The sequence below is a fragment of the Magnolia sinica genome, chromosome 5 (assembly GCF_029962835.1).
Source record: "Magnolia sinica isolate HGM2019 chromosome 5, MsV1, whole genome shotgun sequence".
Lineage (NCBI taxonomy): Eukaryota > Viridiplantae > Streptophyta > Magnoliopsida > Magnoliales > Magnoliaceae > Magnolia > Magnolia sinica.
Genome location: NC_080577.1, coordinates 5,515,810 through 5,540,061, shown reverse-complemented (window position 1 = coordinate 5,540,061; position 24,252 = coordinate 5,515,810). Strand labels below are relative to the sequence as shown.

The 24,252-nt window shown below is 40.8% G+C and overlaps 2 protein-coding genes and 1 pseudogene across 3 annotated transcripts in view; all 3 read left to right on the top strand.

The window, feature by feature from the left end:
* LOC131245236 (beta-amylase 2, chloroplastic-like) overlaps window positions 1-14,143 on the top strand; it is a 30,411-nt gene extending 16,268 nt beyond the window's left edge. The window contains exons 1-3 of one of the 2 annotated variants that reach the window (XM_058244548.1): window positions 12,022-12,735; window positions 12,937-13,056; window positions 13,219-14,143. In XM_058244548.1, coding sequence (XP_058100531.1) covers window positions 12,715-12,735; window positions 12,937-13,056; window positions 13,219-13,626 — 549 coding nt within the window. In that variant the 5' untranslated portion in view covers window positions 12,022-12,714 and the 3' untranslated portion in view covers window positions 13,627-14,143. Of the gene's footprint in view, window positions 1-12,021; window positions 12,736-12,936; window positions 13,057-13,218 lie in introns of those variants that run through there. The other variant, XM_058244547.1, reaches the window with a different exon arrangement.
* LOC131245238 (beta-amylase 1, chloroplastic-like) lies at window positions 4,830-5,455 on the top strand. The gene is made up of 2 exons (XM_058244549.1): window positions 4,830-5,253; window positions 5,339-5,455. Exons 1-2 carry the CDS (start codon window positions 4,906-4,908, stop codon window positions 5,354-5,356), a joined length of 366 nt encoding a protein of 121 aa, XP_058100532.1. The 5' UTR covers window positions 4,830-4,905; the 3' UTR covers window positions 5,357-5,455.
* Window positions 14,144-15,155: 1,012 nt separating the features above from the next.
* Window positions 15,156-22,880, top strand: LOC131245234 (beta-amylase 1, chloroplastic-like; annotated as a pseudogene).
* The last annotated feature ends 1,372 nt before the right edge of the window (window positions 22,881-24,252 follow it).

Sequence of the window (24,252 nt, the reverse complement as noted above, 5' to 3'; positions counted from 1 at the left end):
TTTATCAGCTCTGTGTTGAGTTTTCAAAACGTAATGTAAAATTAAATTTCTTTGAAGTCCATATTTTATATGTTAACTTTAAAGATATCTGTTTAGATATTATCATATTTAAATCTAAATAAAAATTCTACAACTAGAATTAATTATAGTTCGCATGTACCTTTGGTTGAGAAGCTTGTCTACCAGATGCGGAGAGGAAAGGAGATGAGCCAACACGCCACTACTTAGAGCGGGACCAGGCAACACACTGAGAGTTGTCTAAAGGTGTTCTCTCTTCTTCTCTCATTCTGTTAGTCACTTCTCTTCCTCTAGGTGGCGATGATGTGTTAGGGGTAATGGACACCTAACTGCTATTTTCCAATCCCTGGCCTTTCTGGGCTCATTGGTTTCATAACCTTTCTGAAGTAGTAAATATTGTTATTATTATCATCCACGGGTCCCACTCTGGATGGGTATGGCCAAATTTCTACGGGATTTGGATGGTTTAGCTGCTAGATTGGTGGGCCATCAAATGGATGGATGAAAATAAAATAAATAAATCAAACGGTTAGGATCATTTTTTCAAAGAGTAAGCACCATGATCTGGATCATCAGGATTGGTGGACGGTATTCCACATGTATAGTCATCGTGTATGGTCCAATATCGTACCTAGTGTTGGAAATGGACCTAGTCTTGGCCAGCTCGATGTCAGCCAGTGGCTGACCCGATTACTAATCAGGCCTAAAAGTCCGTATTGGCCCGGCCCATTTATCTGCGGGCCTTTAATTTTAGGCCCAACACCACCCATTAACAGTGTAAATGTGGGTATTCTCATGTTCGAGTCCAGCTCCAACCCTTCCATTTGCTGGGCTTAAAAAACAGGCTAACAAGAATCCAGTGGGCCTATGTAACAGGCGTAACACTGACCCTTGGGCGAGGGATTACAGAAAAACTCTTAGATTGGATTTCAACCCTTCGATTATGCAGAGGTGATGTAGAGCGGGTCGCGGACAGTTTCATGGCCAAGATGGATCAGAAAAGGCCCGGTCGACGACAAAAGTGATCCGGACCGTCGGAGCTTAGACCAAGTGTATCTCACAATCCGGAATGAGTTATCAGGCGTAAAATATATGATTTTGGGGTAGAACGAGCTACTTTATCCAACCAACCCTGCTACGCCGGGTTGCACAAGCCAGATTTGCGAAATACCCTTGGATCCACGGTCGTTTCCTTATTTTAATTCCGTTTTTACTATAAATAATAAGTTTTAGTTTGATTATAACTCTTCATCCGTTGGGCTTTAGGAGTTGTGTCCAACATGAAAAGGGCTTAGAATAATTGGGAGAACAGCTTGGTGAAGCCAAATAGGACACTTATGATTTTTGGCAGAAAACCTTGCGCACTAGTAGACATCATGACCATCTATAAATAGTAAGTTTACTGCGAATTCTATGAGTTTTAGTTGTAGTTTTCTTCTGATTTCTCTCCCATTGCTTGCTACCCCTATTTAAATTAATCAATTTTGAATTTTATAGAATTTATTTTCTATTTTGCTTGCTTTCTTTCTCGTGGCCTCTGTGAGGAGTCCAGAGAAGTTCCATAGATTCGGAATAGTTATCATTGAGGGAGACGGTGATCGAACTCATCACGTTCATCCCTGCGTCAAAAGGTGACTGTGGCCATCCATGTTCAAATGAAAGAGCTAAATTATCGAAGGATTGAATTAATCTATTAGAGAGCTTTAGTTTGTTATCTGTCCACTACAAAAAAAAAAGAAAAAAAAGTGAGTCTAATCATGTAAATGATTTGGATGATTGGAAGATACCTAGATTTAAAGGCTGAAGTCCCCATGTATCCTATTATAATAATAGATTGGAATGTGTTCTAGCAGACCTCGAAGCTCAGGGGAGAGAAAAATGGAATAAAAATAGGGGGGAGGGAGGTGCTCGGTTTTTGGTGTAAATTTTAAAATGCAATATTTTTTCAATAGCATCCTAACTTAAGCTATGCTATAGATATATGGAATGGATGTCACACGGTCATTACAACACCCTAACTTAACTCGATGCTATGGGTGTATGGAGTTGATGTCACGCTGTCATTACATAAGATAATTTTTCCTAACATAAGTTCATATGGTGTGGCCTGTATAAGTTTTGGATCAAGATAATTTTTCCTATATTGCTCCAGGTGTGTTACGCCTGATTGACAGGTTTAATGAAAGAAGCACAACATGCTCGCCCCTAAGAAACTATAGTTGGCATCCCATCACTATTGTTCCTCCTCGAGTGGCACAATTGAGTTGTTTATCTGGTGATTTTTTTTCTCCTGAGCTTATATTAGAGGATAGAATAGGGCGCATGAAGTGGATTTTACATATACAAGTGGTGGGCACCATAGAGTTGTAGGAGTTGTTTAGATGGGATTAAATGAGAGGAATTATGAGTAAATGTAGTAAGAAATGTATTTGGTGTTGATCGAGTGCCTTTAATCCTAGTGCCAAAAGCAGAATTTTTTATTCAATCGACAAAGGTATCGATTTAATCAACAATGTGCACAAGTTTTATGTAAATGTGGGTTTTGTTTCTAATCAAGTACAGGATGAATAAATACCTTTTAATTATGTGATTAGGGTTAAGATGAATAACACCCAGATCCATAGTTCAACTGGCAGACTGAGTAGAGATACCTCGTTTCAACACTTGAGGTCTTGGTATCGATCCCTAGCGGGGGTGGCTAACATGGAGTGTGTGTACTGACATGGGTGTGTACTTAACAAGCTAACCTAAAAAAAGGAAAAAAAAAAAGGGTTAAGATGAATAAAGTTTGAGAGCTAAAGAGAGTTTTGAAGGGGATAGCTAAGGTTTCCATATACAAGTTGTTCTATCTATTGTATTCTTCTGATCATAGTGGATTGATTGTCGCTTTGTGTTATGTTTTTTTCCCGCAAGAGTTTTCCACGTGATTTTTTTTTTTTTTTTTTTTGTATTATTTGTGTTAAGCTTGTTCTTTTTCGTTTTTTTATTACGTGTTTGATTCATTCTGATGTTGCTGTACGGCTGTTAAGGGGTTTCAATGCCCAACAAGTAGGTATTAGAACATAGGTTGGGTTATAAAATTGAATCTTGAAACATGGTATCAAGGAGATCGAATGTGAAGTTTAAGATAGAGAGGTTCACAAGTAAAAATAATTTTCAACTATGGAGGTCTCTCCTAGTTTAGCAAGGGCTGCAACATGCACTCCTTGGGATGGTTTGTTAAGTTCACTCTCTGGATGTTTTTAGACGTGATCGATTCGATCAGCAAAGGTATCAATTCGATCGACACAGGTGTCAATTCGATTGACAAAGGTGTTGATTCAATTGACAGTCAGATCGACATTGGGCGCAAATTTTGTATAAGTACATGTTTTGTTTCTAATCGGATATAATATGTATAAATACCTTTTTGAAATCTTTCGATATGATATATTGGCACTGAGGGAAGCTCGGTAGGAAGAACTAGGGATTAGCCCTTTTTGCTGCTCTGTGGGTTATTTGGAGAGAAAGGAATAACTGTTGCTTTTGTAACAATAGTCTTTCCTCATTAGGGGTGTTAGATTGGGTAAAGTTGTACTTGAGGGATTGGGTGCCCTAAGGTCCTTTTTTCCTGAGAGGTTTTCCAGCCCATGGGCTGTTGTTCCTGTTGTATTTTAGTCTTAATTTTTTAGGTTTTTTTTTTTTTAAAAATTTCTTCTGATTCTCTTTGTTTTCTAATTGTAGGTTTTTCTTTTCTCGTGTAGTTTGGTTTGCTTTTCTCTCTGCCTAATAAATTGCTTCATCTTTAATAAAAAAAGATGTATTGGAACTGAGTTTTTTTTTTCTCCATTTTGTCTACTTCCTATGTCAAAGGATCCCTCTTCCTCAATGGGTGCTTGAAGAGACGGACAAGGAACCAGATTTGGTTCATTCAGACAGGTTTGGAAAAAGAAACCAGGAATACATATCCCTGAGATGGGATGAGGTGCCCATTCTTAGAGGTCGATCTCCTATTCAAGCCTATTCGGGTTTTATGAGAAATTTTTGAGACACTTTCAGAGAGTATCTTGGAGTTGTCATAACAGTAAGATGTTTTTGGTTGACTCATAAGATTCTGGATTTCAGGTGTATACATGGGTTGTAAACCATTTCAAATGTAGCCGAATGTAGCCTGTACCAGAGAGTTACTTTATTTTACACGGCATTCAAGTTGGGATGGGTCCTACTGGTGAACTGAGATATCCTTCTCGCCCTTCCGAAAAGCTATCCTAGGCACGGCGGCACTTGCGGCAAGCTGGAGAGTTTCAATGCTATGATAAGGTATGCAAGGATTTGACTGCATTTGGATTCCTGCCCACTAATCTACTGTTCCTGTGCTTTGAAGAACTCTTTTGTCCATCTTCTCCTTTTCTTCTCATTTATTCAAATCATTTCTTCTACACAACGCTTTGTATCGATCTCCTTTCTTCTTTCACATGTCAGTACATGATTGCTTCGCTGAATGCCCATGCACAAAATGTTGGGAAGCCTGAGTGGGGAAATGCGGATCCTCTTAGTGCTGATTGCCGGACGCACGATCCAGGCTTCTTCAGAAGCAATGATGGTACTTGGAACACACCCTATGGTCAGTTCTTTATCAAGTGGTATTCTGGGATGCTGCTTCAACATGGGGAGAGGCTCTCCATGGCAGCACCGACCATCTTCTTGGGTACTGGTGTTAAGATTTCAGCAAAAGTGGCTGCCATTCACTGGCACTACACTACGCGCTCTCATCTGTCTGAATTAACAGCTGGCTATAACAATACATTGATCAATGATGGCTACCTCTGCATGCTCGGCAGGTAGAACATGACCTTGTGCTGCAAATGCTTCGACCTCTAAGACAAAGATGAGATAAAGATTGACCGGATGAGCAAACCCGAAGTGTTTGTCAGACAAGTTATGTCTACCACTAGGAATAGCGAGATACCGCTCATGGGCGAGAACTCCACAAGGTGGTATGGTGATATATCGTTGGAGCAGATTGTGAAGAACTCGAAGCTTTACATGGATGGAATGCCCAAGAAATCTCTCTCTTTCAACTTTGTGAGGATGGATAAAAACATGTTTGAGCCTGATAATTGGAGCTGCTTTGTTCGGTTTGTTAAGCGGATGTTAGACGCCAGCACTTTTCAGGCCAAGTTAGGTTTGGGAGGGAGGGACTCACTCCGATCTTCAGATGTTGTGTTAGGAGTTGAGGAAGTGCAAACATATGAAGTGGGAATAGATTTTGCATATTACTGAAATGCCTTCCGTCTCTTGTTTATACACTGTAACATGAGCTATGTATTTTTTGTAACAGCACCGAGAAATCATCTGAAATTCCATTTCAATACAATTCTATAGTGAGATTTTCGACAGTCACAGACTGAGACTCGTGTGGAAAATGCAAGCAGAGGTTGAGGTTTCTTTCTTTCCAGTGTTTTTGGTTTTGAGGTTTGCCGCAAGAAGGTGGCCCACCTGTTGCCCCTCCCGCCCCACCGTGCTATGATCCAAGCCAATCTACTTTGAAGCCTTTGATTTAGATGGTTCATCCAAAAATCTATGTATTCTTTGTTTGCTTATTCTTTTTTATTTTTTATTATTGTTTGATTTGTTCTGAGATTTCTTTTGCACCTGTTGAGGGATTTCAATGCCTAATATTTAAATGGAAGTAAATGGCGGTAACTAGAATGGAGAGTAAATGAGGCTGATTTAAAATCCTAAGAAAGAGTAGAGATTTAAAAGTAATTGGTGTAAAACGCCTTTTTAAGTGTCGCTATGCTCCTAATTCACCATACACTTAGCACATTGATGATGCTTCAAAACAATCAAATTATCACCCGCATCACGAAAATCACACCGATAGAATGATCTAAACTGTCTAAGATTGAATGAACGGTAAAAATTGTTGGCAAGTTGCTTGTGATCCTTGCATTTACAGCCTACCCAAGGTTTGGAATTTTCTCATCTTTGGCCAAAGTCTATATTTCAATGGGCTTATCATAGTCATTTTCTCAAATATCATATATAAATACTAATTTGAAATATTAAAGTTGATTTGAGATATTACACATGTTCTTATCAACATTGAAGAGTTCAAAAGCATTCCATTTCCTGCCCTTTACTCCAACTCAAATATAACTTTAGATTCCATTTAAATTAGAGTATAATTGAAAAATGAATTTCATTTTAACTATATTTACAACCTCCCAACCCAGCCTTTACGAGGATTCCGGTTCTTATCTTGGGATGCATCAGTATTAGCATGGGTTTCGTGGGACCCAACAACGTAATGTACATGTTTTATCCACGTTGTCCCTCCATTTTAACATATCAGATGAAAATGGAGGCAAATCCTACACTATTGGAAAGTGTGAGGACTAAACACTTGAAGGGCATATAAGTTATAGAATAAGATGATATTTGTATTTTCCCTTCATCCAGGTCTACGTGACCTTGTGAACAGGTTGGATGACAAATAAGCATCACGGTGGGCCCTAGGAAGGTTTCAACGGTGGCGTCAAGATCAACACAACTTCCTATGATGTGGCCCACTTGAGCCTTGGATCTGCCTCCTTTTTGGGATCATGCCTCAATACAATCCGTTAAAATGGATGGACAGTGTGGATAAAACAAATACATCACAATGGGTCCCACAAAGCCCCTGCCAGGACCAAGTCCATCCTGGCAGGGGTAGAACGCAATCCTCTTCCCTCCTTTTCTCCCTGTCTAGCTAGCTGGTGGCGCAAAATCATACACTATGAAGGGTATTCTCGTCCTTTTCCCATTTCCACTGATGTCATCTCCCTCCCATTTCCTCTTTAAAATCTCCTCTCTCTCTCTCTCTCTCTCTCTCTCTCTCTCTCTCTCTCTCTCTCTCTCCGATGCAATGTTGATCTGCTCTCCCCCTCCATGCAGCATCGCGATTCCCTACACCCGAACGACTCGCTCCAACCTAGTTCGACTCGCCCTAGTCACGACCGTTCCCTCCCTCCACCAAGGACCCACCTTCTCTTCCCGCATCTACTCTTCCAAGCCCTCCTTCGGTGCAGATGGCTCAGATCCTTCCATTAACGGTTTTCCCAACTAGTTCATGCACGACTTCCATCCATAGCCTCACTCCTCCCACAAGGCGGTTGCCGTCTTCGTGACCCTTCCGCCCGACACCTATAGCTCGTCGTGGCTGGTGACTCAACGCCAAATGATAATATTTTCGTTGAGAGCATTGGCGTTTTCTGGCATGGAGGGCGTCATAGTCGAGGTCTGGTGGGGGATCGTTGAAAGAGATGCTCTCGGAGTTAATGATTGGGCCGAGTATTTGGACATTGTTCAGTTGGCGTTGCGGTTTGGGCTGAAGGTGCTCACAATCATGGCTTTCCATCAGTGTGGAGTGTGGTGCAGCGATCCCTGCTTGTAAGTATTCGAACATTCTCCTAATTTCTTGCTTGGAATTCTGGTTCTTGTTGTGTTTATTGCTTTCTTGAATTATTATGCTGTGGAAGTTGTCTTTACTATCCAAAATGTGGGCCCCACCATGGACGACGGATAGCACAGGAACAGATGATTCTAATTGCACAATTGATGGTCGTTTGCCCATTGAATTTTGAAACTTGGAAATTTTGTTCTTTCTGATATCTGTTTAATAGTCATTTAACTGATGGTTAGAAGAATCCGATCAGGATGAAATTTTGGGCTATGCCCCATCATCGACATTGAGTCCGCTGTTTGGATGGCTTGGATTGAGTGCATGTTGCCTTACTTTACCAAAGTGTAGTATGGTTGTTCTTTCTTGTAATTTTCTTTGTTGTTTAGAAGTAAAAATAAAATCCGATGTTGAAACAATAAAGAATTTCTCATCTTAGCGGTTCGTTGAAGGATGATTTGATGGGTTTGGTTGAAGATTCCTTCCTTTTTAGCCGTTTGCCTTCTGAAATGGGCTATACTTTATTGCCTTAATTCCAAAACTGGAGGGTATTGAGAATCTCAAAGACTTAAGACCTACAAGCTTAATCAATAGTCCTTACAGGATCCTAGCAAAGGTCTTATGTCAAAGACTGAGGAATGCTCTTCCGATATCATCTCCCCTTTTTCATGGTGCTTTTGTTTTCAGGAGAGATTCTAGATAGCATGTTGATTGCAAGGTGGGGGAAAAGGCTTATGACCATGAGGAATGATGTTTTTTGGATAACATGATGGTTTGGATAGGTCTTGGGGCTAAATGGAAGGGTTTGATTTATTTATGTGTTTCTTTTGCGAAGTTCTTTGTTTTAATCAATGGGTCTCTTTTGTTTTCTTTAGAGCTTCCCGAGGCCTTAGACATGGGGACCCTTTATCTCCTTTTCTATTTGTTCATGTTGTGGAGGCTCTCAGCCGCATGCTTTCCAAGAGCCAAGAGGCGGGTCTTTTCCAAGGTTTTAAGGTTGAAAATTTCCTCCAGTGTATCAGTTACCTTCAGTTTGTAGATGATTCCTTGCTTCTTTTTTTGAGTGAGGCCAAGGATTTTATGGTTGATTTTTTTTTTTATTTTTTAATATGACTATAGGGTGGTTCCAAGTTATTTCAGGTCTGAAGGTTAACATTGCAAAAAGTGAATTCTTCAGAATCAATTTGTTTAGAGATGTCACTGTTTCTCTGACAAATCCTTTGCTTGTGGTGTTGGCTCTCTTCCTACCATGTATTTAGCCTTCCTTCTTTGTGTGGGAAAACCAACCTTGCACCTGTGGGACAAAATCATAGAGCATATGGAAAGAAAGGCTTTGATAGCTGACAACCGGCCAACACACCAAAAGCTCCAGAGCTATTGGGGGAGCACCAATTTATCCCAATATTATGGCTCTCCGAGGCAAATCTGGGTGAGTCCTCCCCGTGGGCAACCCACGCGTCGCACGGTTCCCCGAATCGCATGGTTCCACAATGGGTCCCACCCCGTGGCAAGTCACACCAAGATGCCCCCGCATCATCCACTCACATCAGTGAGGAGACTTGATCCCTGGGCTCCCGCTCTGATAGCACTTTGATGGCAGACAACCGGCTAACGCAACAAAAGCTTCAGATCTGTTGGGGGAGCACCAATTTATCCATATATTCTGGCTCTCTTAGGCAAACCTAGGCGAGTCCTCCCCGTGGGCAACCCCTGCATTGCACAAGTCCCCGAATCGCATAGTCCCACAATGGGTCCCATCTCGTGGCCATCCTGCATCAAGTTTTCCCTTGGAAGAGCAAGTTACTTTCTCTAGGAGGTAGGATTACTCTCATTAAGGCCTCGCTCTTGAACCTGCCCTAATATTATATGTCTTTGTTCCCTTGCCCTGAGTCGGTCATTGATTGTATGGATAAACTTTTGGAGAGACTTTTTGTGGCAATGGGGGCTCCTCCTCTAAAAAGTTTCCCTTAGCAAACTATTAGGAGGTTTGCTCCCCCTATGTGGAGGGAGGGGTTGGGCTAAGGTGTCTTGATTTGGTTAATGAGGCTCTCTTAGGTAAATGGCAGTGGAGTTTGCTTTGGAGAATTCCAACTTATGGAGGTCTGTTATTGCAGCAAAATATGGTCCAACCCCAGGTGGTTGGGAGACAAAACCTTCCTCTCTCTCTCTCTATCGGTCTTCTTTTCTGTGGAAAGGAATTGTTAAATTGGCCCTAAAAGTCTTTTCAGAACTTAGGTTTGCTCTAGGTAATAATGAACAAATTGGATTTTGGGAGGACCCCTGGTGTGGGACCTCTTCCCTTGGGTCTTCCTTCCTGCCTTTAGCTTCCCTAAGCTCTGGAAAGGATATTTTAGTGGTGGATTGTTTCTTGGGGGACTGGAGAAGACGGTATTTGGGTCCTTTTGCTTTGGAGGAATATTTTCGATGAGGAATTCCTGCATCTCACATCTCTTCTTTCTTGATTGCAGGGTTTATTCCCTTCTGCTGGAGAGGAAGATGTTCCTACTAAGAATCTGGAGAGCTCAGGAGCCTTTTCAATCCCTTTTTATCAACATCTCGTTTCATTTGATCAACCCCCCCACCTACCCACACACACACGCACACATGCATGCGCGCGCGCGCGCACACACACACTTACTTGCAGCTTTCACCTGATTTGTTGGGAAAACCCGTGTTCTCACCATAGATAACCTTCAGGAAAGGGGTATGGTTTTGCCCAATGCCTGCAGTCTGTCTCCAAGATGAAGAATTCGTTAATTATCTCTTCATCCATTGTTGTTTTTCCTCGGAGAGTTGGAGTTGTGTGTTACAGATGGCTGGGAGTTCCTAGGTGATGCCAACGTTTGTTGAAGGTCTTTTTCGATTGTGGCATGCGGAAGATGGAGGTCTCTTAGGCAAGAAGAAGTGGCACATCATTTTTCTTGTTGTTCTTTGGTCTATTTGGCTTGAGGGAAATAAACGTTGCTTCTCGAATATGAGAGCTTCTGTTGCCAGAGTGTACAACAAAGTCCTTTGTTTAGGATTGGGTGCCTTGAGTTGTTGGGGGTTTTCTTGGGGTTGGCTAGTGGTGGGTCTGGCTGTTGTATAGTTTTATTTTATTTTTTTCTTTACTATTTTTCTTTTGTTATTCTCTTTGCTTCTTGTGTTTTGTTTTGTTTTTGTTGTTTGTTTGTTTGTTTTTTTTCTTTTCTATGGTTTAAGAATATTTCTTTAAAAAAAAAAATCACCTTTTAAAAAATCGACTTTTATTCATTTCAAAATAAATTATAGGTGTTTGATGCCTCATTTGTTCTAGTGAATTGTCCCAAATTTCCCTGATAATATTAGAAGCTCTACAGTCCAGCATTAGAATTGAAGGCGATGGAGCCATACCCATTTCTTCATTATGCATAAGCCTTTTAATAGGAACACAATTTTCTCTTAAGTTCATAGTATCACTCTACCATCCTACCATAGAACTGAACTCAATAAAAGCCCCTAGGTCTTCCAAAACCATGCTTGGAAAAAATTCAAAATCTCTTATTGGTGAACCTTGCAAAATAACATGACAAACAGAGATCCTGTGGGATATGCATCTCTAGGGAGTTCTTTCTGTGCCTCCCACAGGTTCTTTTTGAACTGCACATGTAGCCAGCCTTTGCCACATGCAACCTTCATTATTGTCTCCATGGTGATATCTTCCATCAAGTGAGCTGCAACCTTTTCCATCATAATGTTTCAGGTTTTGATCTCCAACCCATCCATGCTATAATAGTCTAATAAAATCCCCCTCTACCTACTAACACCATTTTTTTTTTTTATCGACCATTTTTATCACTTCATGTTGTACCAATGTGAGCAAGTGGTTTTGAGTTGTTTCATTGTGGAATTGCTTTCTTCGCTACTTTGAATGTTCACAATGTTTGCTTGAGTCCTTATGGTGCTCATTGATTTATTTTGTCATTTTAGTGTTGTTTTTTTTTTACTCCTTGCCCTTCTTTGTGGTAATTTTTGTGATGTTCTTGGGTCTCTATCGCATGTGGTTGTTATCTTTAGAGTTTTGCTGTTTCCTTCTTTATATTTTTTTCCAAGCTGTCAGAGTTGAGAGAATTCTATTTGTTCTGTCATGTAAATGTTCTTTAGTGCTCCTTTAGGACACCATATCATCGGTCATTGGGTTTATTGAATAAAAGAGATTAGAAGTGAAAAAATCTTTGGTAGCTTGAGGTTTTAGGTCATTTTATTGGCCCCCATGTTTAAAACACATTTTAATTTTGTCCCAAGGTCCTTTGTATGTAGTTGTATCTCAAAATCCTTTTGGAATCAAACAAGGCCTGACTATTTGGTGCCTGTGGCTCGGCATCACCAGGTCTCGTCTTTTTGTGCAAGACAAGAATCTGATATTTTCTGTTTTTAATCTGACTTAAAAGGTACCTGCAGCTGCAAGTGACAAGAGACCTGGTGACTTGGAGCTGGGGTTCTGGTTGTGACCTGTGAGGCCCTGTTGTGGAATTTTAGTGCCTTTTTGAGTCGCAACAACACAAACATGCACTAAAGTTGTTATTGTTTTTATGTTGTACCTTTTGGTGCTTTATTGATTTCCTCAATCATATGAGTTCAGATTGTTTATTGGATTATGATTCCTTGAGTTCTTTCTCCATTTGATGTTGTTGGTCTTTTGTCCGCTTTATTTATCCATCTAAAGCACAAGTGTTGTTTATGGGTTATGGATTGTTCTTCAGTGGTTTTTTTTTGAATTCTTTCGGTATGATATATTGGCACTTAGGGAAGCTCAGTAGGAAGAACTGGAGATTAGCCCTTCTTGCTGCTCTGTGGGTTATTTGGAGAGAAAGGAATAACCGTTGCTTTTGTAACAAGATTCTTTCCTCATTAGGGGTGTTAGATTGGGTAAAGTTGTACTTGAGGGATTGGGTGCCTTAAGGTCCTTTTTTCTTGAGAGGTTTTCCAGCCCATGGGCTGTTGTTCCTGTTGTATTTTAGTTTTAGATTTTTAGTTTTTTTTTTTTATTCTTCTGATTCTCTTTGTTTTCTAGTTGTCGGTTTTTCTTTTCCTGTGTAGTTTGGTTTGCTTTTCGCTCTGCCTAATAAATTGCTCCATCTTTAATAAAAAAAGATGTATTGGCACTGAGTTTTTTTCTCTCCCTTTTATCTACTTCCTATGTCAAAGGATCTCTCTTCCTCAATGGGTGCTTGAAGAGATGGGCAAGGAACCAGATCTGGCTCATTCAGATAGGTTTGGAATAAGAAACCAGGAATACATATCCCTGGGATGTGATGAGGTGCCCATTCTTAGAGGTTGATCTCCTATTCAAGCCTATTCGGATTTTATGAGGAATATTTGAGACACTTTCAAAGAGTATCTTGGAGTTGTCATAACAGTATGATGTTTTTGGTTGACTCATAAGATTCTGGATTTCAGGTGTATACATGGGTAGTAAACCATTTCAAATGTAGCCGAATGTAGCCTGTACCAGAGATTGTTACTTTATTTTATAGGGCATTCAAGTTGGGATGGGTCCTGCTGGTGAACTGAGATATCCTTCTCGCCCTTCCGAAAAGCTATCCTGGGCACGGCGGCACTTGCGGCAAGCTGGAGAGTTTCAATGCTATGATAAGGTATGCAAGGATTTGACTGCATTTGGATTCCTGCCCACTAATCTACTGTTCCTGTGCTTTGAAGAACTCTTTTGTCCATCTTCTCCTTTTCTTCTCATTTATTCAAATCATTTCTTCTACACAACGCTTTGTATCGATCTCCTTTCTTCTTTCACATGTCAGTACATGATTGCTTCGCTGAATGCCCATGTACAAAATGTTGGGAAGCCTGAGAAGGGAAATGTGGATCCTCTTGGTGCTGATTGCCGGACACATGATCCAGGCTTCTTCAGAAGTGATGATGGTACTTGGAACACACCCTATGGTCAGTTCTTTATCAAGTGGTATTCTGGGATGCTGCTTCAACATGGGGAGAGGCTCTCCATGGCTGCAGCGACCATCTTCTTGGGTACTGGTGTTAAGATTTCCGTAAAAGTGGCTGCCATTCACTGGCACTACACTACACGCTCTCATCTGTTTAAATTAACAGCTGGCTGTAACAATACATTGATCAATCATGGCTACCTCCTGATTGCCTGCATGCTCGGCATGTACAACATGATGTTGTGCTGCAAATGCTTCGACCTCTGAGACAAAGATGAGATAAAGATTGACTGGAGCAGCACACCCGAAGTGTTTGTCAGACAAGTTATGTTTGCCACTAGGAATAGTGAGATACCGCTCATGGGTGAGAACTCCACAAGGTGGTATGGTGATATATCGTTGGAGCAGGTTGTGAAGAACTCGAAGCTTTACATGGATGGAATGCCCAAGAAGTCTCTCTCTTTCAACTTTGTGAGGATGGATAAAACATATTTGAGCTTGATAATTGGAGCTGCTTTGTTCGGTTTGTTAAGTGGATGTCAGACGCCAACACTTTTCAGGCCAAGTTAGGTTTGGGAGGGAGGGACTCATGCCGATCTTCAGATGCTGTGTTAGGAGTTGAGGAAGTGCAAACATATGAAGTGGTAATAGATTTTGCATATTACTGAAATGCCTTCCGTCTCTTGTCTATACACTGTAACATGAGCTGTGTATTTTTTGTAACAGCACTGAGAAATCATCTGAAATTCCATTTCAATACAATTCTATAGTGAGATTTTCGACAGTTACAGACTCAGACTCGCGTGTAAAATGCAAGCAGAGGTTGAGGTTTCTTTCTTTCCTATATTTTTGTTTTTCACGTTTGCCGCAAGAAGGTGGCCCACCTATTGCCCCTCCTGCCCCACTGTGCTATGATCCAAGCCAATCTACTTTGAAGCCTCCGATTTAGATGGTTCATCCAAAAATCTATGTATTCTCTGTTTGCTTATCTTTTTTATTTTTTATTATGTGTTTGATTCACTCTGAGATTGCTTTTGCGCCCGTTAAGGGATTTCAATGCCTAATATTTAAATGGAAGTAAATGGTGGTAACTAGAATAGAGAGTAAATGAGGCTGATTTAAAATCCTAAGAAAGAGTAGAGATTTAAGAGTAATTGGTGTAAAATGCTTTTTTAAGTGTCGCTATGCTCCTAATTCACCGTACACTTAGCACATTGATGATGCTTCAAAACAATCAAATTATCACCTACATCACTAAAATCACACAGATGGAATGATCTAAACTGTCCAAGAGTTGGCCAACTGAATGAACGGTAAAAATTGTTGGCAAGTTGCTTGTGATCCTTGCATATGCATCCTACCCACGGTTTGGAATTTTCTCATCTTTGGCCAAAGTCTATATTTCAATGGGCTTATCATAGTCATTTTCTCAAATATCATATATAAATACTAATTTGAAATATTAAAGTTGATTTGAGATATTACACATGTTCTTATCAACATTGAAGAGTTCAAAAGCATTCCATTTCCTGCTCTTTACTCCAACTCAAATATAACTTTAGATTCCATTTAAATTAGAGTATAATTGAAAAATGAATTTCATTTTAATTATATTTACAACCTCCCAACCCAGTCTTTACGAGGATTCCGGTTCTTATCTTGGGATGCATCGGTACTAGCATGGGTTCCGTGGGACCTAGCAACATAATGTATATGTTTTATCCACGTTGTCCCTCCATTTTAACATATGAGACAAAAATGGAGGCAAATCCTTCACTATTGGAAAGAGTGAAAGAGTGAGGATTGAACGCTTGAAGGGCATATAAGTTATAGAATAAGCTGATATTTGTATTTTCCCTTCATCCAGGTCTACGTGACCTTGTGAACAGGTTGGATGACAAATAAGCATCACGGTGGGCCCTAGGAAGGTTTCAACGGTGGCGTCAAGATCAACACAACTTCCTATGATGTGGCCCACTTGAGCCTTGGATCTGCCTCCTTTTTGGGATCATGCCTCAATACAATCCGTTAAAATGGATGGACAGTGTGGATAAAACAAATACATCACGGTGGGTCCCACAAAGCCCCTGCCAAGACCGAGTCTCTCCTGGCAAGGGTAGGACGCAATCCTCTTCCCTCTTATTTTTCCCTGTCCAGCTAGCTAGTGGCGTAAAATCATATACTACAATGGGTATTCTTATCCTTTTCCCATTTCCACTGATTTCATCTCCCTCCCATTTCCTCTTCAAAATCTCCTCTCTCTCTCTCTCTCTCTCTCTCTCTCTCTCTCTCTCTCGCTCTCTCTTTCTCACCAAGCCCGATTTCCAAAAATCCAAGATTCCAAGGATCTCTCTCTCTCTCTCTCTAATGCAATGTCGATTTGCTCTCCCCCTCCATGTAGCATCGCGATTCCCTACACCCGAACGACTCGCTCCGACCCAGTCCGACTCGTCCGAGTCACGACCATTCCCTCCCTCCACTAGGGACCCAGCTTCTCTTCCCGCATCTTACTATTCCAAGCCCTCCTCCGGTTCGGATGGCTCCGATCCTTCCATTAATGGTTTTCCCAACTAGTTCATGCACGACTTCCAACTGCAGCCTCACTCCTCCCGCAAGGCGATTGCCGTCTTCGTGACCCTTCCGCCTGACACCTACAGCTCGTCATGGCTGGTGACTCAGCGCCAAATGATAATATTTTCGTTGAGAGCATTGGCGTTTTCTGGCGTGGAGGGCATCGTAGTCGAGGTCCGGTGGGGGATTGTTGAAAGAGATGCTCCCGGAGTTTATGATTGGGCCGGGTATTTGGACATCGTTCAATTGGCGCAGCGGTTTGGGCTAAAGGTGCTCGCGATCATGGCTTTCCATCGGTGTGGAGTGTGGTGCGGCGATCCCTGCTTGTAAGTATTCGAACATTCTCCTGATTTCTTGCTTGGAATTCTGGTTCTTGTTGTGTTTATTGCTTTCTTGAATTATTATGTTGTGGAAGTTGTCTTTACCGTCCAAAATGTGGGCCCCACCATGGACGGCGCATAGCACAGGCACGAACAATTCTAATTGCACAATTGATGGTTGTTTGCCCATTGAATTTTGAAACTTGAAAATTTTGTTCTTTCTGATATCTGTTTAATAGTCACTTAACTGATGGTTAGAAGAATCCGATCAGGATGAAATTTTGGGCTACTCCCCATCATGGACATTGAGTCTGCTGTTTGGACGGCTTGGATTGAGTGCATGTTGCCTTACTTTGCCAGAGTGTAGTATGGTTGTTCTTTCTTGTAATTTTCTTTGTTGTTTAGAAGTAAAAATAAAATCTAATGTTGAAACAATAAAGAGTTTCTCATCTTAGCGGTTCGTTGAAGGATGATCTGATGGGTTTGGTTGAAGATTTCTTCCTTTTTAGCCGTTTGCCTTCTGAAATGGGCTATACTTTATTGCCTTAATTCCAAAACTGGAGGGTACTGAGAATCTTAAAGACTTAAGACCTACAAGCTTAATCAATAGTCCTTACAGGATCCTGGCAAAGGTCCTATGTCAAAGACTGAGGAATGCTCTTCCGATATCATCTCCCCTTTTTCATGGTGCTTTTGTTTTCATGAGAGATTCTAGATAGCGTGCTGATTGCACACGAATACCGTGACTCTTGTTCCATTATGTGTAAGGTGGAGGAAAAGGCTTATGACCATGTGGAACGGTCTTTTTTGGATAACATGATGGTTCGGATGGGTCTTGGGGCTAAATGGAAGGGTTTGATTTATTTATGTGTTTCTTTTACAAAGTTCTTTGTTTTAATCAATGGGTCTCTTTTGTTTTCTTTAGAGCTTCCCGAGGCCTTAGACATGGGGACCCTTTATCTCCTTTTCTATTTGTTTTCGTTGTGGAGGCTCTCAGCCACATGCTTTCCAAGAGCCAAGAGGCGGGTCTTTTCCAAGGTTTTAAGGTTGAAAATTTCCTCCAGTGTATCAATTACCTTCAGTTTGTAGATGATTCCTTGCTTCTTTTTATTTTGAGTGAGGCCAAGGATTATATGGTTGATTTGTTTTATTTTTATTTTTTAATATGACTATAGGGTGGTTCCAAGTTGTTTCAGGTCTGAAGGTTAACATTGCAAAAAGTGAATTCTTCAGAATCAATTTGTTTAGAGATGTCACTGTTTCTCTGACAAAGTCCTTTGCTTGTGGTGTTGGTTCTCTTCCTACCATGTATTTAGGCTACCTTCTTTGTGTGGGAAAACCAACCTTGCACCTGTGGGACAAAATCATAGAGCATATGGAAAGAAAGGCTTTGATAGCCGACAACCGGCCAACACACCAAAAGCTCCAGAGCTATTGGGGGAGCACCAATTTATCCCAATATTAAGGCTCTCTGAGGCAAATCTAGGCGAGTCCTCCCCGTGGCAACCCATGCGTTGCACGGTTCCTCGAATCGCATGGTTCCACAATGGGTCCCACCTCGTGGCAAGTCACACCAAGATGCTCCCGCATCATCCACTCACACCGGTGAGGAGACTTGATCCCTGGGCTCCCGCTCTGATAGCACTTTGATGGCAGACAACTGGCTAATGCACCAAAAGCTTCAGAGTTGTTGGGGGAGCACCAATTTATCCATATATTCCGGCTCTCTCATGCAAACCTAGGTGAGTCCTCCCCGTGGGCAACCCCCGCATTGCACAGGTCCCCGAATCGCATAGTCCCACAATGGGTCCCACCTCGTGGCCATCCTGCATCAAGTTTTTCCTTGGAAGAGCAAGTTACTTTCTCTAGGAGGCAGGATTACTCTCATTAAGGCCTCGCTCTTGAACCTGCCCTAATATTATATGTCTTTGTTCCCTTGCCCTGAGTCGGTCATTGATTGTATGGATAAACTTTTGGAGAGACTTTTTGTGGCAAGGGGGCTCCTCCTCTAAAAAGTTTCCCTTAGCAAACTATTAGGAGGTTTGCTCCCCCTATGTGGAGGGAGGGGTTGGGATAAGGTGTCTTGATTTGGTCAATGAGGCTTTCTTAGGTAAATGGCTCTGGAGTTTGCTTTGGAGAATTCCAACTTATGGAGGTCTGTTATTACAGCAAAATATGGTCCAACCCCAGGTGGTTGGGAGACAAAACCTTCCTCTCTCTCTATCGGTCTTCTTTTTTGTGGAAAGGAATTGTTAAATTGGCCCTAAAAGTCTTTTCAGAACTCAGGTTTGCTCTAGGTAATAGTGAACGAATCGGATTTTGGGAGGACCCCTGGTGTGGGACCTCTTCCCTTGGGTCTTCCTTCATGCTTTTAGCTTCCCTAAGCTCTGTAAAGGATATTTTGGTGGCAGATTGTTTCTTGGGGACTGGAGAAGACGGTATTTGGGTCCTTTTGCTTTGGAGGAATCTTTTCGATGAGGAATTCCTGGATCTCACATCTCTCCTTTCTTGATTGTAGGGTTTATTCCCTTCTTCTGGAGAGGAAGATGTTCCTACTAAGAATCTGGAGAGCTCAGGACCCTTTTCAGTCCCTTGTTATCAACATCTCATTTCATTTGATCAACCCCCCCGCACACATGCACACGCGCGTGCACGCGCACACGCACACACACACTTACTTGCAGCCTTCACCTGATTTGCTGGGAACACCCGTGTTCTCACCATAGATAACCTTCAGGAAAGGGGTATGGTTTTGCCCAATGCCTGCAGTCTCTGTCTCCAAGTTGAAGAATTCGTTAATTATCTCTTCATCCATTGTTGTTTTTCCTTGGAGATTTGGAGTTGTGTGTTTCAGATGGCTGGGAGTTCCTAAGTGATGCCAACGTTTGTTAAAGGTCTTTTCCGATTGTGGCATGCGGAAGATGAGGTCTCTTAGGCAGGAAGAAGTGGCACATCATTTTTCTTTTGTTCTTTGGTCTATTTGGCTTGAGGGAAATAATCGTTGCTTCTGGAATATGAGAGCATCTGTTGCCGGAGTGTACAACGAAGTCCTTTGTTCAGGATTGGGTGCCTTGAGTTGTTGGGGGGTTTTCTTGGGGTTGGCCAGTGGTGGGGCTGGCTGTTGTATAGTTTTGTTTTGTTTTTTTCTTTGCTAATTTTCTTTTGTTATTCTCTTTGCTTCTTGTGTTTTGTTTTGTTTTGTTGTTGTTTGTTTGTTTTTTTTCTTTTTTGTGGTTTAAGAATATTTCTTTTTTTATTTTTTATTTTTTTAAATCATCTTTTAAAAAATTAACTTTTATTCATTTCAAAATAAATTATAGGTGTTTGATGCCTCATTTGTTCTAGTGAATTGTCCCAAATTTCCCTGATAATATTAGAAGCTCTACAGTCCAGCATTAGAATTGAAGGCGATGGAGCCATACCCATTTCTTCATTATGCATAAGCCTTTTAATAGGAACACAATTTTCTCTTGAGTTCACAGTATCACTCTACCATCCTACCATAGAACTGAACTCAATAAAAGCCTCTAGGTCTTCCAAAACCATGCTTGGAAAAAATTCAAAATTGCTTATTGGTGAACCTTGCAAAATAACATGACAAACAGAGATCCTGTGGGATATGCATCTCTAGGGAGTTCTTTCTGTGCCTCCCACAGGTTCTTTTTGAACTGCACATGTAGCCAGCCTTTGCCACTTGCAACCTTCATTATTGTCTCCATGGCAATATCTTCCATCAAGTGAGCTGCAACCTTTTCCATCATAATGTTTCAGGTTTTGATCTCCAACCCATCCATGCTATAATAGTCTGCTAAAATCCCCCTCTACCTACTAACACCATTTTTTTTTCTCCACCATTTTTATCACTTCACGTTGTACCAATGTGAGTAAGTGGTTTTGAGTTGTTTCATTGTGGAATTGCTTTCTTCGCTACTTTGCATGTTCGCAATGTTTGCTTGAGTCCGTATGGTGCTCATTGATTTATTTTGTCATTTTAGTGTTGTTTTTTGTTTACTCCTTGCCTTTCTTTGTGATAATTTTTGTGATGTTCTTGGGTCCCTATCACCTGCGATTGTTATCTTTAGAGTTTTGCTGTTTCCTTCTTTATATTTTTTTTCCAAGTCGTCAGAGTTGAGAGAGTTCTATTTGTTCTGTCATGTAAATGTTCTTTGGTGCTCCCTTGGGACACCATATCATCTGTCATAGGGTTTATTGAATAAAAGAGATTAGAAGTGAAAAAATCTTTGGTAGCTTGAGGTTTTAGGTCTCGTCTTTTTGTGCAAGACAAGAATCTGATATTTTCTGTTTTTAATCTAACTTAAAAGGTACCTGCAGCTGCAAGCGACAAGAGACCTGGTGACTTGGAGCTGGGGTTTTGGTTATGACTTGTGAGGCCCTGTTGTGGAATTTTAGTGCCTTTTTGAGTCGCAACAACACAAACATGCACTAATGTTGTCATTGTTTTTATGTTGTACCTTTTGGTGCTTTATTGATTTCCTCAATCATATGAGTTCAGATTGTTTATTGGACTATGATTCCTTGAGTTCTTTCTCCATTTGATGTTATCGGTCATTTGTCCGCATTATTTATCCATCTAAAGAACAAATTTTGTTTATGGGTTATGGATTGTTCTTCAGTGGGTTTTTTTTTTTTTTTTTTTTTTTGAAATCTTTCGGTATGATATATTGGCACTGAGGGAAGCTCGGTAGGAAGAACTGGATATTAGCCCTTCTTGCTGCTCTGTGGGTTATTTGAAGAGAAAGGAATAACCGTTGCTTTTGTAACAAGAGTCTTTCCTCATTAGGGGTGTTAGATTGGGTAAAGTTGTACTTGAGGGATTGGGTGCCTTAAGGTCCTTTTTTCCTGAGAGGTTTTCCAGCCCATGGGCTGTTGTTCCTGTTGTATTTTAGTTTTAGTTTATTAGTTTTTTTGTTCTTCTGATTCTCTTTGTTTTCTAGTTGTAGGTTTTTCTTTTCCTGTGTAGTTTGGTTAGCTTTTGGCTCTACCTAATAAATTGCTTCATCTTTAATAAAAAAAATATGTATTGGCACTGAGTTTTTTTCTCTCCCTTTTATCTACTTCCTATGTCAAAGGATCCCTCTTCCTCAATGGGTGCTTGAAGAGATGGACAAGGAACCAGATCTGGCTCATTCAGATAGGTTTGGAATAAGAAACCAGGAATACATATCCCTAGGATGCGATGAGGTGCCCATTCTTAGAGGTTGATCTCCTATTCAAGCCTATTCGGATTTTATGAGGAATATTTGAGACACTTTCAGAGAGTATCTTGGAGTTGTCATAACAGTAAGATGTTTTTGGTTGACTCATAAGATTCTGGATTTCAGGTGTATACATGGGTTGTAAACCATTTCAAATGTAGCCGAATGTAGCCTGTACCAGAGATTGTTACTTTATTTTGTAGGCCATTCGAGTCGGGATGGGTCCTGCTGGTGAACTGATATATCCTTCTCGCCCTTCCGAAAAGCTATCCTGGGCATGGCGGCACTTGCGGCAAGCTGGAGAGTTTCAGTGGTATGATAAGGTATGCAAGGATTTGACTACATTTGGATTCTTGCCCACTAATCTACTGTTCCTGTGCTTTGAAGAACTCTTTTGTCCATCTTCTCCTTTTCTTCTCATTTATTCAAATAATTTCTTCTACACCATGCTTTGTATCGATCTCCTTTCTTCTTTCACATGTCAGTACATGATTGCTTCGCTGAATGCCCATGCACAAAATGTTGGAAAGCCTGAGTGGGGAAATGCGGATCCTCTTGGTGCTGATAGCCGGACGCACGATCCAGGCTTCTTCAGAAGTGATGATGGTACTTGGAACACACCCTATGGTCAGTTCTTTATCAAGTGGTACTCTGGGATGTTGCTTCAACATGGGGAGAGGCTCTTTATGGCTGCAACGACCATCTTCTTGGGTACTGGTGTTAAGATTTCAGCAAAAGTGGCTGCCATTCACTAGCACTACACCACGCGCTGTCATCCATCTGAATTAACAGCTGGCTATAACAATACATTGATCAATCATGGCTACCTCCAGATTGCTTGCATGCTCGGCAGGTACAACATGACCTGGTGCTGCAAATGCTTCGACCTCTGAGACAAAGATGAGATAAAGATTGACTGGAGCAGCAAACCCAAAGTGTTTGTCAGACAAGTCATGTCTGCCACTAGGGATAACAAGATACTGCTCATGGGTGAGAACTCCACAAGGTGGTATGGTGATATATCGTTGGAGCAAATTGTGAAGAACTCGAAGCTTTACATGGATGGAATGCCCAAGAAGTCTCTCTCTTTCAACTTTGTGAGGATGGATAAAACATATTTGAGCTTGATAATTGGAGCTGCTTTGTTCGGTTTGTTAAGTGGATGTCAGACGCCAACACTTTTCAGGCCAAGTTAGGTTTGGGAGGGAGGGACTCACGTCGATCTTCAGATGTTGTGTTAGGAGTTGAGGAAGTGCAAACATATGAAGTGGGAATAGATTTTGCATATAACTGAAATACCTTCCGTCTCTTGTCTATACATTGTAACATGAGCTGTGTATTTTTTGTAACAGCACCGAGAAATCATCTGAAATTCCATTTCAATACAATTCTATAGTGAGATTTTCGACAGTCATAGACTCAAGACTCGTGTGGAAAATGCAAGCAGAGGTTGAGGTTTCTTTCTTTCCAGTGTTTTTGGTTTTGAGGTTTGCTGCAAGAAGGTGGCCCTCCTGTTGCCCCTCCTGCCCCACCGTGTTATGATCCAAGCCAATCTACTTTGAAGCCTCCAATTTAAATGGTTCATCCATACAAAGTGACTTGTGAGCATACTTTCGGTTGTTTTCCTTTTGAGGTTCACTGATGGCATGGCCCTCGCCTGGAGGCTCGCTGGTTCTGCCTGATCATGTGATGATCCAGTCCATTCATCTTTGAAGTCCCCACATGAGTGATCGTTCAACGCCTTTCACGCTGACTCATAGGAGCTTCTAGGTGAATGGTTTGGATCATCACGTGGTGGGGCACAAGCGGCTTAGCAGATCGTGTTGAGCCTTCACGGGGCAATGTTTGAAATATCGGTATCGCGTTGCGTATCCCATACTTGGGATACATATATGTATCGTTTATCACACGGGATATATCATTTGTATCGAGGAATTTACCGGACTTTTTGGAAAACACAAGGAAACTGGTTGAATTTTTCAATAAAACTTCAGAGATTGTTAGAATAGATCTTAATACATGATTTTAAATTATAACATCTCAAAAAAAAAGTGCACAAGGTTTCCTTTGTATGGGATCCTAAGCTATGTATTGTCTGATTGAACTAATGCAACTATATTCAAAATAAATGCATAACATTTGGAGTATACATGATGATCATTTCATCAAACACTCTTTAATACTTTGAAATTAATCTCAATTGATAGCTGGTAAAGAGGAAATTTTGAAAAAAAAAATATTTTAATATTTTTATTAAATTTTAATTAAAAATAATTTTAAATTTTCAAAAATTGACAATGACTTAACAAATCAGTAGATCAACCCTCATGAAAGCTTGGTTTCATGTTTGGAGTGCAACATTGCAAGTAATTTGGGAGAAATTGGGGAAATTTCGAATTTTCCCCAAATCAGACCAACTATAATTAAATTTCGAAATTAGAATGTATAAGATGATCATTTCATTAAATACTATTAAATACTTTAAAATTACCCTCCTTTGATAGCTGGTTGAAGGAAAATCTTGAAAAAAATGGAGAACATAAAGAACATACGGAAATCAAAATCAAAGCTCAAACTCCATGATTTTTCATGCAAAAACATGAAGAATCAATGGATTTATAACCATTTAACACTGAATTAACATAATTTCAACATAAAAAAAGAGATTGAAAATTGAAAATGCTCACCGGATCGAACATGTGAGATATATTAGCACTACTTGTGCATTTCGTATCACACAGGTGGAATGCAAGATATATCGTTGGATATATTGGCTGATATCATCA